The sequence below is a fragment of the Nannobrachium achirus genome (genome assembly GCF_963921795.1).
Source record: "Nannobrachium achirus genome assembly, chromosome: 13".
NCBI classification, from domain to species: Eukaryota; Metazoa; Chordata; class Actinopteri; order Myctophiformes; family Myctophidae; genus Nannobrachium; species Nannobrachium achirus.
The window spans coordinates 25698428-25716540 of NC_137833.1; the positions used below are offsets into that span (position 1 = coordinate 25698428).

At 45.1% G+C, this 18113-nt stretch overlaps 1 protein-coding gene across 5 annotated transcripts in view; it reads left to right on the forward strand.

Annotated features, from left to right (window-relative positions):
• ehbp1 (EH domain binding protein 1) overlaps window positions 1-18113 on the forward strand; it is a 226204-nt gene that overhangs the window by 32172 nt on the left and 175919 nt on the right. For all 5 annotated transcript variants that reach the window (XM_080740474.1, XM_080740475.1, XM_080740472.1 and 2 more), the window contains exon 5: window positions 1684-1737. In XM_080740474.1, coding sequence (XP_080596600.1) covers window positions 1684-1737 — 54 coding nt within the window. The remainder of the gene's footprint in view (window positions 1-1683; window positions 1738-18113) is intronic.

Genomic DNA, 18113 nt, shown 5'->3' on the forward strand with positions numbered 1-18113 from the left:
TGTGTGTGTGTGTGTGTGTGTGTGTGTGTGTAGGCGGGGGGGGGGGGGGCGTTGTCTGGCCCTGTTACAGATGTTGTCCAAAAATCATGCAGATCGGTACACAGTATCTCTATTTCGTTTAGTGTAGCCATTAAACGAAACGGGTATTTCTTACATTGATGCTCCTACATATTATCATGCAAGCACCAGTTAAAGTTACTTTCCATCCCTCATATACTGTGTGCACAGTGCACACCCCATAACCCACACACTGCACATCATTTCGGAGCTCATATCTTTGGACGGGTAAGGGCTAGTCCTTAATAATGTTCTTAATATTGACAATATAGGAATCTCCATATATGGGCATAAGGGGGTACCCTAACATTCTCATTTTCTGCCTCCATTTTCTGTACAATGTCACGTGACATCCCTTTTATGCCCATATAAGTAATTCTGTACCACATCACTGTGATCAACTTTCGCTTTGCCATGCAATAAACTTCAGAGCAGTGATGTGGCACAGAGTGACAGTGAGTCACAGTGATGTGGTACAGAATGACTCATATATGGGCATAAAAGTGATGTCACATTGACATCACTTCCTGTACAGACAGACAAGCGACAAGGTTTTTCAGGGTATATGCGACCTTCGGTCGCAATAATAATGAAATCTCAACCTTTTGAAGTTGCTTTTTTACACAATATTAGATTTTTTTGAGAGGGTTACTCTGCAGATAAAACAGACAGCCTATCCAAACAACTGTTGCGATGCATTAAGGAAAATCTAAAAACACTGACGTCCTACTGACTCAATTACCCTGTGTCCCCTCATTGACAGCAGAGTGCTTTGCAAATTGCAATGCTGTCTGACTAGGCCTCCATTACTGTCTGTTTCTAGTCACAGATGGTGACAGACGGACAAAAACAGACACATTGTAAGAAAGTGCTGTGTACTGCCTGCTCACTGCACCATTACCACAGACAGACAGTCCAGCGAGCAAAGAAGCAGACAGGCTTTCAGTTGGAGACAGATTGACAGCCAGCTTTTCAGAGACATTTACATGGATTGAGGGGCAGAGGGCAGACCGAAAGACATGCAGGCAGAGAGACGTATGGGCCGAGAGCTGACTGGCAGAAATGCAGGGTTTCAGACAGACGGATGGACATCTATTCATAATTTAGTGCAGGGGTCTTCAACGTTTTCAGGCCAAGGACCCCTTAGCAGAGAGAGAGATGAAGCAGGGACCCCCCCCCCCCCCCTACATATTGTATAAACATGTGATGGAGATTCTCATCGATTTCATAGATAGATTCATAGACTTGTTTGACACTTAACCACTTAAAATCATAAATCGTCGATACTTAGTAAACTTGACCATTCACTCTGTACTTGTTCTGCTCTTTTTTACCTATACACCAAACCTATTTGCCAAAAATAGCCGATCTACAAGCGCTTGTAGATATGCTATTTTTGGCTGAAGTTTTCCTCAGAGTATAGGGATGCGAGGGTTCAATTGTTCATTTAAAATAATTATCCTATCACACAAGGATTTGGTGGCCACCCTGCAGTAACTCTGAGGACCCCTAGGGGTCCCGGACCCCCTGTTGAAGACTCCTGATTTAGTGGATTGTCTTTGCAGTGCACATACTGTAAATGTTATGCTGTTAACATGTTGGTGTTGTCTGTCTGTCTTTCTGCAGGATCCACATGCAGAAGAGTTTGAAGACAAAGAGTGGACATTTGTTATTGAAAATGTGAGTACCAAGTTATCCATATGCATGCCTTTATTTTACATCCTACTGACTTGGCTTATCTCTTCTTTTCTCCCTTCTCTCTGTCACCTGCCTGCTCACTATTCTTATTGTTTCTAGTGACGGCCTTATTTCATTACGCATTCAAGTGCTGCCTCCAAGTGGTCATATTATGCTATTACACACGTGGAAGCATGTACTGAAATGCAATGTTTGTCACATTACCCTCACCATGGCAGTTGATAGGCACATAACAAAGTGTGTGTGTGTGTGTGTGTGTGTGTGTGTGTGTGTGTGTGTGTGTGTGTGTGTGTGTGTGTGTGTGTGTGTGTGTGTGTGTGTGTGTGTGTGTGTGTGTGTGTGTGTGTGTGTGTGTGTGTGTGTGTGTGTACGCGCGCGTTTGAACAAGTATGTTGTAGGGAATCTTGCAGCATGCAGGCTGAGAGCAAATATGTAATGTAACAAAAATGCACATTATTGCCAGACCCATGAAATGGGTAGGCCTACATAAGCAAATGTCGGTCTGTCCGGGTTTTCTATATAAAGGGTATATATGATGATGACATGATGATGACATGCCTACAAAAGGCATGATGTCATAAATGATGATGACAGACAGGGGGTCTGGCACAACCAGGTTGACCTGGTCTAGTTTTATTCACTGTGCAGTGTATACTCGCATATCACTTGGTGTTTGATTTAAATGATAGACTAGACCGACTTAAAACACACGCAGCAATGGTCTTATTTATAGCTATATTCACAGTGGGAAATTGCTGTTCTGAGCCAAAGCCTGTATGACTTATATGTTAGATACAACTGGAAAGGTTTTCATACTGTCTTTTAGGGGTTAGGACAACTGTGTGTGCGTGTGTGTGTGCGCGTCAGGTCTAACTTGTGCTCCTCAGCTCCAGTCTGCTGGCCTCTATAGTCTACTGGACTCTAGTATATACTTTGTTGAGCTAGTTGAGAGCGATTAAGAGATGGGTTAATGGTGAAGAGGAGTGGAGGCATAGATAGATAGGTGTGTTTGTGTGTGTTGGGGGGGGGGGGGGGGGTTGAGGGAAGGATTGCATATTGCATGTTTGGAAGAAGAGAGACGGAATGGGTGGAGTAGAGTGGATGGTTTCTTATAGAGAGGAGGGTGGGGAAATGGGATAGGGAGAGGTAGACAGAGGGGAGGCCTGCCCACAGCATGGGATGGAGGGAGGGGTGACGGGTGACGGGCGGGAGAGAAGAGATGGGGAAACTATTTGGACCAGTACCAGCAGCCCTGGCTCATGTCCAACCAGGAGTGTTCAGCCCATCTGTTCCCTCTGTAGAACGAACGAACACACACACACACACACACACTCACTCACTCACTCACTCACACACACACACACACACACACACACACACACACACACACACACACACACTCACACTCACACTCACACTCACACTCACACTCACTCTCTCTCTCTCTCTCAGCAGCAAAGTCCACAGCAGGACGGGGCAAATCAATATGAGCATGTTGGACAAATTAATTATTTGTATACAAACATACAGTAGGTTTTCATCCCTGCCTTAAAATAGTACATCCTGTAATGGCGCAAAATCATTCTGAATCTTAGGATTTCTGAGGTGGCTGTGTTACAATCCCTGCATTCAATCCAGCTGCATGGAAATAACTCTCTCATAGCCTGTGTGTTTACTGGGTCTAAAGTAGTGGAGGCTGTTGGATAAAGTTGTACTGCTTCAGAAACTGTGAAATTCTGGAAACACACAGTCCGTGGTCATGGACATGAAGTTAAAGGGGAAGACTACCCATTTTCAATATAGAAATTAAAAAAAAGTTCCCCCTCTTCTGTGTTGCCTAGAACTGGAGGATTGATTTTGGGGTTTGTATTGTAAAGTACAACGGTGTGACGTCATCATCACGTTGTGATTTGCAATACAAACCCCAAAATCAGTATTGTAAAGTACAACGGTGTGGCGTCATCATCACGTTGTGATTTGCAATACAAACCCCAAAATCAATCCTCCAGTTCTAGGCAACACAGAAGAGGGGGAACTTTTCTTTTAATTTCCACACAACTCCTCTAAGGTATATTAATGGCATAGTTCAATATTGAAAATGGGTGGTTCCCCTTTAACTAATTAAGCTCTATATACCTATGTTGTCATATGGTGAATGCTGATCTACAAGTTCACAGCACGTTCCATTGCAACATGTTGTGACGCGAGCTTTTACAGTAGATATGCTATTCTAGATACTGTATGCTATTCTCCCTATTTCTTTATCATTTGACAACTGAAAGTGATTAAAAGTCATGGAAAATCATTGAAAACCATTGTCTTAAATGTTGTATTATAAACAATAAGCCCTCTTCAGGGGACCTGTGACTTGTCACTTCATGTACCAGTCAGCCATAATGAAAGACAGCAGAATCATACTGGACCAGTACACTGACCAAATGAGACAGGCAGGTCAGACGCTCTGCACATACAGTACAAGAGAAAGAGAGGGAGAGATGAAGGAAAAAGAGAGGGGGGGGGGCGAAGGGGAGAAAGAAAGAAAATGGAGTGAGAACGAATGCCAGAGGAATAGAAAGAGAAGCAGTCTGGTAAATATGAGAGTGTGGAAAGACTGAGAGAAATGGAGAGAGGGAAAGAGTGCACAAAAACGGCAGACAGAGGAAGAGTTTAGATGAGGGAAGAATGATAGAAAGGGTGCAGGGGACCGAGAGAGAGGAAAGAGAGAGAGAGTGTGAGAGAGGAAAAGTAGTTCCTAGGTTGTGCATACCTGACTAATAACAGAGTGATCAAAGCCTTGCCAAGCCTCTGACAGCAGGAATGGAGAGGAGGAGGAGAGAGCAGGTCACCCTACACCTTCACACACTCAGCTGAGAGGAGGAGGAGGAGGAGGTGGAGGAGGGACGGCAGAGAAAGCAGGGATGTTGTGGGTCATTTTCTTCCTGTCAGGATTCCAGGTTGTTTATTGTTTGTTTTTCATCTGTTCCTAATAGTAAACTCAGTCACACATTTAATAACATTGAGAAAGAACAAATCAGTCAGCTCCATATATGGGCGCAAAAGGGGGCATGACATCAAGGGTCTCCACATATGGGCATAAAAGGGACAAGGACCGACAGATACAAAGATTGGATCTGCGGTCGGATCAGCAGTGCGACATTGCTATGAGCGAGGCCCGAGCCTCTAGTATAGTATCTACACAATATGCACAAACAGTTTGACCAACTGACTTCAAACTTTGCATGTAATTAATTTGATTGCTATAGTCATTACACAATTGTTCTAGGTCTGAGAACTTTTATGCCAGCTAAAATAAACCTGTTTATTGTTAACCTTTTAACTGAAGTTATGTGTTTTATCTTGGAAAATATAATGTCCAATCAGACAGGATTGGTCATGCTTCACTATACATCACAATATAAATGGTAAGACTTGTGTATTCCTCCAACTACTAAGATAACGGTTACCACAGAACCGAGGGCATGCATTTCCAAAGGCATCGCCCTTGTTATTTATAAAGACACCCTGACACTGCCCTGCCCTGACATTAGTGTCTTAATGTTTCTGATTACAACCAAGAGGAACGGGGCCCTCTAGATGGTAAAATGATGGAGGTTGTTGAAGGATAGAAGTGGCGAGGATGAGGAGATTGGAGCAAGGGACAGCAATCAGGAGAAATGTAGAATGAAAGCAGTAATGAGAAACGGAGAGTGATGGAGACACAAACGTGGAGAGACAGAGAGAGTCTGAAAGAGACTATAGAGTTATGGCTGGAAAGATTAAGGTGAAAGTGAAGGAGTTGAGTGTGTTCCGAGAGAGATTCACAACAAAGCACTCCTGACCACTGCTATGTTTCCACAAGTTAGCACGCATGATGTTCCTCCTTTGGCTGCATATTATTTACAATATTGTGATCGCAGGTTTAATGAATTATATTGCTTTTAATTAAAACAAATCAGATTACCTTGCGCAAACCTTGTGTATATATATTTGTTAGTAATGTGTGTGTTGCTATTATTGACAGTGAACTACACCACCAGACCACAAGAGGGCAGTCTACCCTAGGAGCTGTGGAAGGCAGTACTGTCTCATTTGTTTTGTCAATTATTTTGATCCTCGCTACTGCACGTGCAGTGTTTATTTGTATATTCAAGGCTATGTTAGTTGCATGTGTGTGTGTGTGTGTGTGTGTGTGTGTGTGTGTGTGTGTGTGTGTGTGTGTGTGTGTGTGTGTGTGTGTGTGTGTGTGTGTGTGTGTGTGTGTGTGTGTGTGTGTGTGTGTGTGTGTGTGTGTGTGTGTGTGTGTGTGTGTGTGTGTGTGTGTGTGTGTGTGTGTGTGTGTACATTGTGCATATGTGTGAGTGTGTCAATGTTTGTAAACGTACTGCTTATGTGCAGAGAGAGAGAGAGACACCAGTCATCTAGCTCAGGTCATGCTGCTATCTAAGCTAATATGACAGGCCACGGAACGTGGGAAGGCCTCAGCATGCGGAGGACAAGGATACGGGAGGAGGGAGGAGGAGGTGAAGAGAGAGGAGAGGTGAGTTGCCCTGACCTCCTCCTCATCATCAGGAGCTGGCAGAGAATGGAAGGGAGGAGGGGAGGGAGAGAGAGAGAATACGCCATTGTGCAGCAGCGCCAAAGATGATGAAATTCAAGATCCCCAGCGCGCCGTGGCTTCGCCTTAATCTGGGGGCCCCAACCTCGCGCTGGAGGCTAATCCTTCCCCGACGAATTATTGGCCCCGGCTAGATTGTATTTTTTCCCCTCTCTCTCTTTTCGTCATTGAAAAACGACAGTGTCAAACGCTACCTCTTCTGTCCTATTTGTTCCTCTGTCAAGGCCAATCGCATAATCAAAAGAGGACGACGGGCGCGAGTGAGAAAAAGAAATAAAGGAGGCGATAGAGAGGAGGAGGGGGAGAGAGAGGGAGGGATGGCGGGCGGCAAAAAATGACTACACAGTAGTATCTCTAAATTGCATGCTAGCCTTGCCTTTCACCCTTCCTTCAAATAGGCATACTATCAAAAAGGTGAGTAAATTGAGGGGTCAAAAGATTGGACAGCTATATTTGGCGGCATTGTGCTGACGGGCTCCTTTGTGTGTATGTGTGCACGCGTGCGCCTGCACAAGTGTGTCCATATCTGTGTGTGTGTGAAGAGGGGTTAATATGTGTATGTATTAGTGTGTGTATTCTCTGAGCGTTTGCATATCAATCAAAGGCCAAGTTCACACATCTATGAAGCTTTGTTATGGGATTTACACACACACACACACACACACACACACACACACACAGGTCTGTGACTGTTTTATTCAAAGTAAGTATGCGGCTATCGTTTCTGAATATTGAACACAGTGATATACACTCTGGCCTTTCCTCTCTCTAGTCTACTCTCTACCCCCTCTTTTCACATTTTCTCTTGTTTTATCCTCTCTCACTTTCCACTTTCCTCTCATCTGTTTTTTCTCTCTTCTCTTTATCCTCCCACATTCTATCCATCACCCTCCTATCTTGCTCTGTGTCTTCGTTGTACTTTGTCTCCTCTCCACTCTCATGACATAAGTGTCGATTCGAGAAGCCATGGATTCTCAAGGCATTTCAGTGCTTTTACAAGGTGTTTTAAAACAAAACAAACAAAAACATCTCCATGTGTTAATGTCACCTGACGGTGTGTTTTTAAAGCCCCATTATGCGATACACTGCCTCTCTCCCATGCAGACCAACTCTGCCTCTCCTGTCTATGGCGGATCTCATCCAACTCCATTAAGGTCATTTCCACTCCGTATACCGCCAGACCACACACACATCATACCTCAAAGTGACACAAACACATAGAAAACACACCACATGTCATGCATAGACATGCGTACATACAGGTATATGAGACACACACAAAAACACTGCAAAGTGGCATCACGCACACACAGTCACATCTTACATAGTGAGACAGAGACGGTACTCAGACACACACGTTTTCTCTAACTCTCTAACACACAATCATCCCCCCCCCCCCCCCCCCCACATACACAGCCTGGAACACATTACGTAGGCCAGTGGTTTGTGAGCTATGAGTGGGCCTCTGGGACGGAAAACACAATTATTTCAGCCCCCGGCTATTCACGCCAAGGTGACAAAAGCTGGTATGAAGTATGAAATCCCCACAAAGTTCCTCCTCCCCATCGCCGTTGTCGAACAAATTGGAATTAATTTGAGCCGGGCCGTGTGCACGCGTGTGTCTCCAAAAGTTTGCCAAACCTCACACTCATTTCCTCCTCTTAAGTAGTTTTGGGGGAAAAGTTGGGAGCTGAGGAGGACTGTACGTTATTGTATGATGAGAGAAATGTTTGATAATCGAGACCGAGTCCACCTTGGTTATAAATAATATATTAACAGGCGAACATTGGGCAAAAATAGCAGATCTGCAAACTAACTCACCCACAACATGGCAAGCTAGTGTAGGTCATAGGGCTATGGAAAAATGGACCAAGTACAGACCTCTGGAGGACCGTGGTAAACTATGTATAGGGTTTGAGTGGCTAATTGTTTGACAGGTGTATTGTGGTTTTTGAGTGTGTTTTGCATAGGTCATTGTTGTATTAAATTGTAGGAGAGAATTAACGTCTTGGGATTTGTGTGTTAGATAACCTTCTTTATAGTTGAAACCTTGAAGGACATAATGCATTGTGTGGGCTAGAGGGCTGTTTCTTCGTGAGGGATCAAACCCACACCTCATGCATGTTTTCCCAAATTAATTTAATCTAATTAATCGCCCTGTGGCCAAGCAACAGATGCTGCTTATTACATGCACGCACGCACGCACGCTTATACCTCCCCCAACACACACACAGGTTCTTGAATCAAATGGTCATGATCATTATAGCATCGTGCTATCAAACATATAATTTTCCGAATGTCTGTCTGTCTGTCTGTCTGTCTGTCTGTCTGTCTGTCTGTCTGAAACAGCGTTTCTCCTCAGTGGCTGGAGCAATTGATCTGAAATCGCATCACCATTAGCATATGAACACACCTGACATAACTGTGAAGCCCGTTTGTCACTTTCACAAATCATATGCTGTATATTAGCATTTTTATGGTGTATCTACTATCTATTCTGCATCTAGCATGAGGCAACATCTTTAACCAGCTGTGTGTGTGTGTGTGTGTGTGTGTGTGTGTGTGTGTGTGTGTGTGTGTGTGTGTGTGTGTGTGTGTGTGTGTGTGTGTGTGTGTGTGTGTGTGTGTGTGTGTGTGTGTGTGTGTGTGTGTGTGTGTGTGTGTGTGTGTGTGTGTGTGTGTGTGTGTGTGTGTGTGTGTGTGTGTGTGCAGGCGGGTGGGCGGGGGGGACACCGTATCTCTGTAGCCATTAAACGAAACGGGTATTTCTTACATTGATGCTCCTACATCATGCAAGCACCAGTTAAAGTTACTTTCCATCCCTCATATACTGTGTGCACAGTGCACATCCCATAACCCACACACTGCACATCATTTCGGAGCTCATATCTTTAAACGGGTAAGGGCTAGTGGTTATAATATTATCAAGGGAGGTGTGTGTGTGTGTGTGTGTGTGTGTGTGTGTGTGTGTGTGTGTGTGTGTGTGTGTGTGTGTGTGTGTGTGTGTGTGTGTGTGTGTGTGTGTGTGTGTGTGTGTGTGTGTGTGTGTGTGTGTGTGTGTGTGTGTGTGTGTGTGTGTGTCCGTGCGTGTCCATCTCCTTGAAGCTGCCTGCCTGTGTTTTTGAGGGCCTCTAGTAATGGTTTGTGTGTATGTTGTACAACTTGTACCACATGCATCCTAGTGTCCCTATTCTGGGCATGTCATAAGACAAACATTATGCAAAATTAGATAACCATTCGTCAAAAATAGTCGAATATTCCCCCCAAATAGCCCCAATCTACAATCGCTCTCAACGTGGTGCAACTGTGGATCGGCAATTCTCGGTGCAACAACAAAGTATATAAGCGCTTAAGTTGTTAACTCTGAGAATTAAAGTAACACTGAGGATTTTACTATGTAGTGGTGGTGGTCTTCTGGGGATGCTGGGTGGTCCCTCCCGTTCTGTCTCCATAATAGGCTTACTGGTCCCATAATCCAGCGCACCACTGACACCAGTCTGTCACATGACCGGTCTGCTGACTGACTGGGTGTTGTACCACCAGCATCAGCGCCGTGCGAGAGCCTGGCATGCATGCATGTGGTGTTTAGAACACCCTCTGCTCAATACCATCATTATTTATAATGCGTCTTTTGTGTAAAAGCTGCGATCTGCCAGGACGGCCTCCAACTATTAGCTTACTGTGTCAGGTTGGCTACGTTCTGGCAATCACCAGAGCCAGTATCAGCGTGCGTGCGTGCGTGCGTGCACTGTAAAATCCTGAGTGTCCCAAGTTAATTCTCTGAGTTACAAATGTATAAATTAACGCTAAAGCCTCTATCATAGTCCAGGCTTCACCTAGGTTTTGTTATACATTTTTAAGTGATAGCTAGAAAACTACACCGCAGTGAGGTGATAGATCTTCACCCTGGACTATGATAGAGGCTTTAGGATTGACTGCACTGTATCTCCCATACTTCTCCATTCCCCCCCCCCCCCTCTTTCGTATGTCTCTTTCTTTCTTATTCTCATCATTCTCTCCTGTCTGTTCTTGTGCTTCGTCTTCACTGTGTATTTGTTGTGTGTGTCTGTCCTGAATGTCCTTGTCTCACTCGTTTGTCCGTCAAGCTCCCTGCTTGTTGTGTGTGTATCTTTGTGTTGTGTGTATGTGTCTGTTAGTGTCTTTCTGCGTGCCTCCCTTTGTGTGTGGGGGTGTGTGTGTGTGCGCGTGTGTGCGTGCACGTTTTCCTCGTGGTGTGTCTTGTGACATCTGTGGTGGTGCCAGCCATGACCAGGGCTCAGCGGGCTGTGCGGTCCCGTACCGTGCACATGAAAGACAGGGTCAGAAACCAGGTCTCTCACACACACACACACACACACACACACACACACACACACACACACACACTCTCTCTCTCTCTCTCTCTCTCTCTCTCTCTCTCTCTCTCTCTCTCTCTCTCTCTCTCTCTCTCTCTCTCTCTCTCTCTCTCTCTCTCTCTCTCTCTCTCTCTCTCTCACACACACACACTTAAAACAGACATGGCATGCGCCCACACACATTCAGACAAACAATCATCCATACACATACATACTACAGATGTATGCAACTCCAGGTCATCAGTGTGTGCTTTCACCCCACAGACGGCTAATTACTATGACAATATGGAGAGTTGGAGAGTTGTGTTGTTGTCTGTGGCCAGTGCCATCTGGGGGAACCCACTGTTGTGAGCCGCGTGTGTGCGTGCGTGCGTGCGTGCGTGCGCGCGTGTGTGTGTGTCCGTGCATGCGTGCCAGCCAGTCAGTCAGTCAGTCTGAGCTCTATACAGCAGCCTTTTCCTACTACGACTCCTCTTACTAACGTCGTCTCCTCCTCCTACTCAAACCACTGCTCCTCCTGTTACTTCCTATTGGCCTGATGTTGGCCTAGAAAACACAGGGTTGTCGGTCACCATAGAAACAATACTGGTATAAAAAAAAAATCACTTGATACCTCTTGACACACTACTTTCAATGCCACTTTCACTTTGAATTATTCAACTCTTAATTAAACTGAAAACATCTGTAATCAACTGCAATCGACTAATCAAGGGCTTAAATAGTTGCATCAAATGTGCAATCTGGCCTGACTAGAAGTTTGTTGACTTGTTGACTGTGATTAGAGAAGTTAGAAACATGGCTACATCTAAGGAATGGTCAGAAAAGTTCAGAGAAGAGATTATTGCTTTGTACAAAAAAGGAAAAGGATATAAAACAACTGCAAAGACACTGAATGTTCCAAAAAGTACAGTTTTGAGCATAGTTCACAAGTTCTAAGTCAAAGGAACAGTGGTTACACTAATGAACAAATTTGTCAGAGGGGTGGATTAATTTAGAGCACAACTGTACATGCACATTTGTGCACATAATCACATATACAGACAAACACACGCACGCCTATTAATAACACACTATGCCAGTACACCAGTATATGCATGCACATACAGGTAGACGTGTGTGTTGACTTACATAAACAGTCACTCAACCACCATATGCTCACACACACACACACACACACACACACACACACACACACACACACACACACACACACACACACACACACACACGCAAGCAGAGTTCAGTAGAGGTGTTAGTTGTATCAGGTTTTTGGGCTGGTGTAAAATGAGACTTGGAACTGGTAAACAGAAAAATGAGAGAGACAGACGGAGACAGAGACAGAGACGGAGAGACAGACAGAGATGCCAGTTCCTTGGCGGATCCTCTGAGCTACCGTCTGTCTGTGGTGCCAGCCTGACTAGACTTGTGCCATTTGGCGTTTGGGTCGTATATCACTGACACTGATTGAAGCGAAGATCACTGGTTGTTGTGATACAGAGGACATTTTAACTAACTTACTACTAGTAAGATGCCTCAGGGCGACAAGCCTTGTCTTGGCCATCTGGCCATTCATGTATATCAGAACAGTTACCCATATATGGAGACCCCTGGTACCCATATATGGAGATCCATGTACTGTATATGGAGATATGCTGTGAGAGCTCAAACTTGCTTACTCAGTTATTCGTCATGTGAAAGTCCTATGACATCTGCCATCATACATACAAGCCCTTTTATGCCCATACATGGAGATCCCTGTCTGTAGAACCAGGCAGCCACACAGATATGGGCTGTCTTGGCCATCTGTATTGGCCATATATGGATTCTGTTAGTGTGGTATGTCTCCATATTATGGGCATTCCCATATGAAGTCCTGTTAGATATGGGCTTAATGTTGATGACATCAGGGAACTCCATATATGGGCATAAAAGGGATTCTGTTAGTCACTGACATCTCAGTGAAGTCAGAGCGCCATGTCAGTGCGGCAAACCCACTGTCTGTAGAACCAGCCACACAGATATGGGCTGTCTTGGCCATCTGTCTTGGCCATATATAGATTCTGTTAGTGTGGTATGTGGCCGATGTGGCCTCCATATAGGGGCATTCCCATATGAAGTCCTGTTAGATATGGGCTTAATATCAGGGAACTCTATACATGGGCATAAAGGGGATTATGTTAGTGTGACATCACAGTGAAGCCAGAGCATGATGTCAGTGGCAAACCCATTCTGTTAAAGTGGTTCCCCTGACATCACAGTGACATCAGAGCATGATGTCAGAGCGACAAACCCATAGAATCACAGTGTCAGGCGTTATAGACAGAGATACATACGGACAAGCTGTGACCGTTCACATACTAATCTGCGACCTACGGTCGCAATTAAACTTTAAATAACGTATCTCTTAGCAAAATGCATACAGACGAGTCCCGATGAAGCCGGTCGATTTGACATATGGCCCAAGTGCCTGCCAACAAAACTGTGGGAGGAGTAGCACTGCAAAATAAAGTTTATCCGGAGAAATGTAAAGAAAGACAGTCGGACAAGTTCTATAGTCTGGTTGTGGTTGCCCTAACAGGGCTAAGAGCTTATAAAAAAATCAAACCTCGGTTCGAAGTGGAGCGGTGAATTTGAGCAGCTGTACCCTATGTGAGTGAGTGAGTGAGTGAGTGAGTGAGTGAGTGAGTAAACTGTGCCTGTGAGTGAGTGGTGAGTGTGCCTGGCCTGCACAAAACAGCGCCCCTCCTTTAACTAGTGTGTTGTGTGTGGCCACTCAAGGTATCGCCAGGCTACGGACACGGCCACCCAGCCAGCCACCCACCCACCCACCCACATACCCACGGACATACCTGTCTATTGGGAGCGCTTTCACCGCTCCAAATATCTCTAGAATCTACACCCTGCTGTGCATTTATTGGCCTAAGAAAAGATCCCATTTTGAGCTGCATTTATGGGCCAGAGACAGTTATAAAACCAAAACCGACCGACGGAATGGAGCTGGATTGGATCTAGACCGGTCGTAGGTTCGCCAATGGAGAAGCAGCAACAAGTGTCTTTCAGGTCACACCGAACATCACGTCATCGGTCATTCCCGACCACCTGTCCGTGTCATTTCATTGGACGCAGTCCCAGCGACGTCTCTCTCATATCAGCTTTAATCTGTGAGGTCGTGAACCTGTCTCCCCGGTGCCTCACTCACTTCCTGTCACCTACCCTCTGCCTCACCCCTAGCCTATCTCCTTTCTCCTCTACCACTCTCTCTCCTTGTTTTAAGCATTGGGTGAGGGGTGGAGGGGTCCCATGCAGGGTGGCGCGGGCGCTAGGAGACGTGTGATTGGACGAGAGCAGGACAGGTTTTATCTCCATCGCGCAGGTATTTATTTTTCCTTGGGAGCGTCTTAAGATGGCTGCCCGTGATGGAGACAGACCACTGTGGCCCACAAAACACCAGCCCTTCCAAATCCCCCTGTTTAACCACAAGCTTGACCCACGTGCCCTGGCTGTGTGAAGGATTGTTTGTGTGTGTGTGTGTGTGTGTGTGTGTGTCGCAGCATGCTCGTGGGTGCTTGTGAACTTAGGTTAAGTATACTCGTGACTTCTTTGACTTTATCTTGTCAAAATCCCATCATTGTGTGTGTGCGTGTCTTACCATTCATAGTGCATGTCACTGCGCGTGCTCAACACTTGTGCGTCACTGCATGGTCTTCACTGCACACACTCACAGGAGACGGTTCTGCTGAGTGATATTGAATAGGGTCCCATGACGTGCTCTGATGCCACTCATAAGCCAAACACTGAGAGCAAGACTGACACTCACTAACAAGACACACACACACGCGCACACACACACACGCACACACACACACACACTGCCCTCTGCTATCTCTGTCTGTCTCTCGGTGTGTTAAGGATGTAAATGTCTTATCAGGGTGGGTCAGGAATCTAAGGTGAATCATGTTGTGTGCTGTTAAAAAGTCTTCCAGAGAAACTCTGTAATTGATATGTGTGCAGTGAGTCGCAGTTTTATTTAGATGGAATTAATGAATGTCAGAAATAAAGATTTGGGACTAGAGGAATGTGCTGGTGTGTGTGTGTGAGAGAGAGAAACAGTCACATGTAAATGCACATTATACACAGAATTAGTGATCCCTATTGTTCTTTTGTGTGGAAGACACACACACACACACACACACACACACACACACACACACACACACACCAGCTCCTTATTCAATCCCTGCACTAATTCCCCCTTGGTAGAAGGTGTTCATTGTTTCTCTTTCCCTCTAATCTCTCCCTCGCTCTCCCTCTCTTTATTTTTTAAATCCATATTAGATTCTCTTTGACTCGGCCACAATCAGAAGCACTGAGGCAGAGCATCACCCTGCTAATGCTCTTTGTCTCCCCAGATTTGTCACTTAGCGCCGAGGCTACACCTTTGTGGCGGGGCGGAGAGGCGAGGCTCTCATCGAGGGCTGATTGTTTCTTGTCACAGGCCCATCTTAACCCCTCTACACCCTCCTCCTTAAGCAAATCAGCTTTTCCTTTGGATTAGGGCCCCGTATCATAGCCCTGTCAGATCTCAGCTATAGGCACTTGGTGCTTTCTCTAAAATAAACAGATTCTTCGGTCGGTAAATAAAGTGGACGCTGTGCCGTGGAATTGAACACTCAAAGTGTGTGTCACAGACAGTACAGATCCCTTGTGCTGCAATGTTATCACAGGATCTGCATTTTAACAGGATAATTGCAGCTCTAGTATTGTGCTGCAGTTGTGCCCATCCCTATTCTGGGGCCGAACATTCACAAAGATAGCCGAACTGCAAGCTCACAACGCATAGGGCCCCGATCAAAGACGTATATGGATTAAAGTTGTTGGATGTGACCAATTTGTGAGGTAGTATCTTCAGTCGGCAAAATCATTATACGTCTGAGTAAAATCTTCTAACAGACAGACAGAGGGCAAAAGGATGGCCAGTTGAGGAGTCTCAAAATGTACAAATGCGCGTACACACACACACAGGACCTCCCTCTGTGACCTCCCCATTTCTTATCTCTACGCACGTACTAATGTTGTCACAATACCAACATTTTGACTGGTAAAGTATAAGTCAGACCTAATCTGTGTGTAAACAAACAGATTTTGACCAGGATTTTCGTTTGCCAGTGTCAATTTTAAGCAATGTGACGCCGACAGTACTGTAAATATGAACTGAAACCACGCATATTTCAACACTGCTTCTCGGAAACCTCCTTTATTATTATTCACTGGTATTGGTCAAATTAGCAAAATGTTTTCCGTCTTATGGGCAGACTAATTCTGGAAATGTACTGAACTTTAAAATGATAACAGGAAATGTACATTCCGTTCTTTCAACTACATCTACAGTTCCGCGATTAAGATTAGTTGAAACTTATATATATACCGGTATGTATATATTTATTTTACCTTTATTTATAGTTTACAGTAGGGACAGACAGGAAACGAGTAGAGAGAGATGGGGAGAAACATGCAACAAAGATCGTCAGGAACGGGATTTGAACCCACGATGCGCTGTCAGGCTACTTTGGAAGCTAGGCCAGCAGTCCGGGCAAAGAAATAATTGACATTTTGGTTATGTCAGTAGAAAAAGTATCTATGGCAGCAAGAGCAGAGTCAGCAACAACATTTATTTTTAAAGCGATAATGATGACGTGTATAAATGTTACAACAGACTAAATGAATGAGCATTTCACCGTGTCTTAATCTGAGAAGCTAAAATGGCGGCTGTGCCATTACGTGCTCTCATTCTGTGTCTCAGTGGGAGCCGAGTGTTCATATAAGAAGTGGTCAGCAGTTCTCTGGGCATCCATTACTGCTGCTCTGCCCCCCCACCACCTCCCTGGTCCACAAGTCATTACAAACCCAGCAGCCAAGCTGCAGTCCAGGCCACAACAACAACGTTTCCTCTGCAGCCATTTACCTCCCAAAGCTGTGGTGATAAAGTCCTCCACGGCCACATAGCCATCAGCCTGCTACGCGCAAATCTGGACTTCTGATATCATCCCCACTGCCTGGCGCAGGGCAGGGGGGGTAATCAATCTCAGATAGGTGGGAGTAGTGGCTCTGAGCTGTACTGTATGTGTGTGTATGTGTGCTGATGTTATTGGTCATTTTGGGTTCCTTTAGGATGGTCCTATTAGGTGAAATTGGGGGAAAAGTGATGAGTGGGCACTTCTTCAGCCAGGCTCCAACTCTGGATGTAATGCTGTCAACCTTTTTTTATCTCTCCAGCCCTCTCGCTCCTTCTCCCAATCTCTTCCTCTGCCCACTCTTTCTCTCTTTCTTTACCTCCATCCTCTCCCACTCCCTCTCTCTCTCTCTCTCTCTTACATGCCACCCCCCCCCCCCAAGCCCATTCTCTCACTGTATCTTAAGCAGGCAACACATGATGAGTAGTAAATTGTTTTCGTAGGGAGAGATCGCCGCCACCCAACCTAGCCTTATCACTGCTTCGGGCTTCACGGACTGCATGGACTTTCCATCTTTCCGCTATGATAGAAGTATATTTGAACTTGGAACCCATTTGCTGCTGAACTTTGAAAGAATAGGACAGAGTGACCCTTTTCAGAGCAGACATTTTGACAAACGTTGAAGACCCCTGATCTATCAGATTATTTGCCGTACATGTCGGTCCTTGTTTGAGTTTCCCTGCTTGCTATGGCGTGTCTATTCGACATACTCTAACGGCAATCATAACTGGCACTCATTTCAAATAAAAGGCCACAGGGCATGGTCTTGAGTACATTTATGTGTAAGCTACTGTGCATGTTTTAGAATGCAGTGTTCAGTGTCCGTAATTATCCCTGCCAGGCCGGAACGGGGCTATGTTTTCTCCCCTGTCCGTCCATACATCTGTGTTTGTGAGCTGCTAATCTTGGACAGTGCTGAACTGAACGGTGTGAGACTTTGCATGCACACTCACATTAGGACAAAGAAGAATCTCCACCCCACAGTTTGGCCTATAACTCTATCTTGAACCCTAGGTCGCACAATATTTTTTTCCTCTGGACACAACTTGAACTGTAGGTCCCACAATCAATAATTTTCTCCTGGATACCTTGGATCATGACGCAACTAGGCCTCACCAATTTCTGCCTGAATACATTTTTTGTTTTACATACATACAGTACTTTTTGCTACTACGCTGCTATTTTGCCTTCATTTATTAAAAGATGTCACCTATAATGACGTTCCCAAAATAGGTACGCCAGGTTGAATGTGGTTAAAATATGAGATTATGATGGAGTGTGAGATGATTTATTTATTTTATGTATGACATACAAATATACACATTTTGACCCCCGCAGCTCTTCTACAGCTGTACTATAGGTGGGGAGGTAACAGTG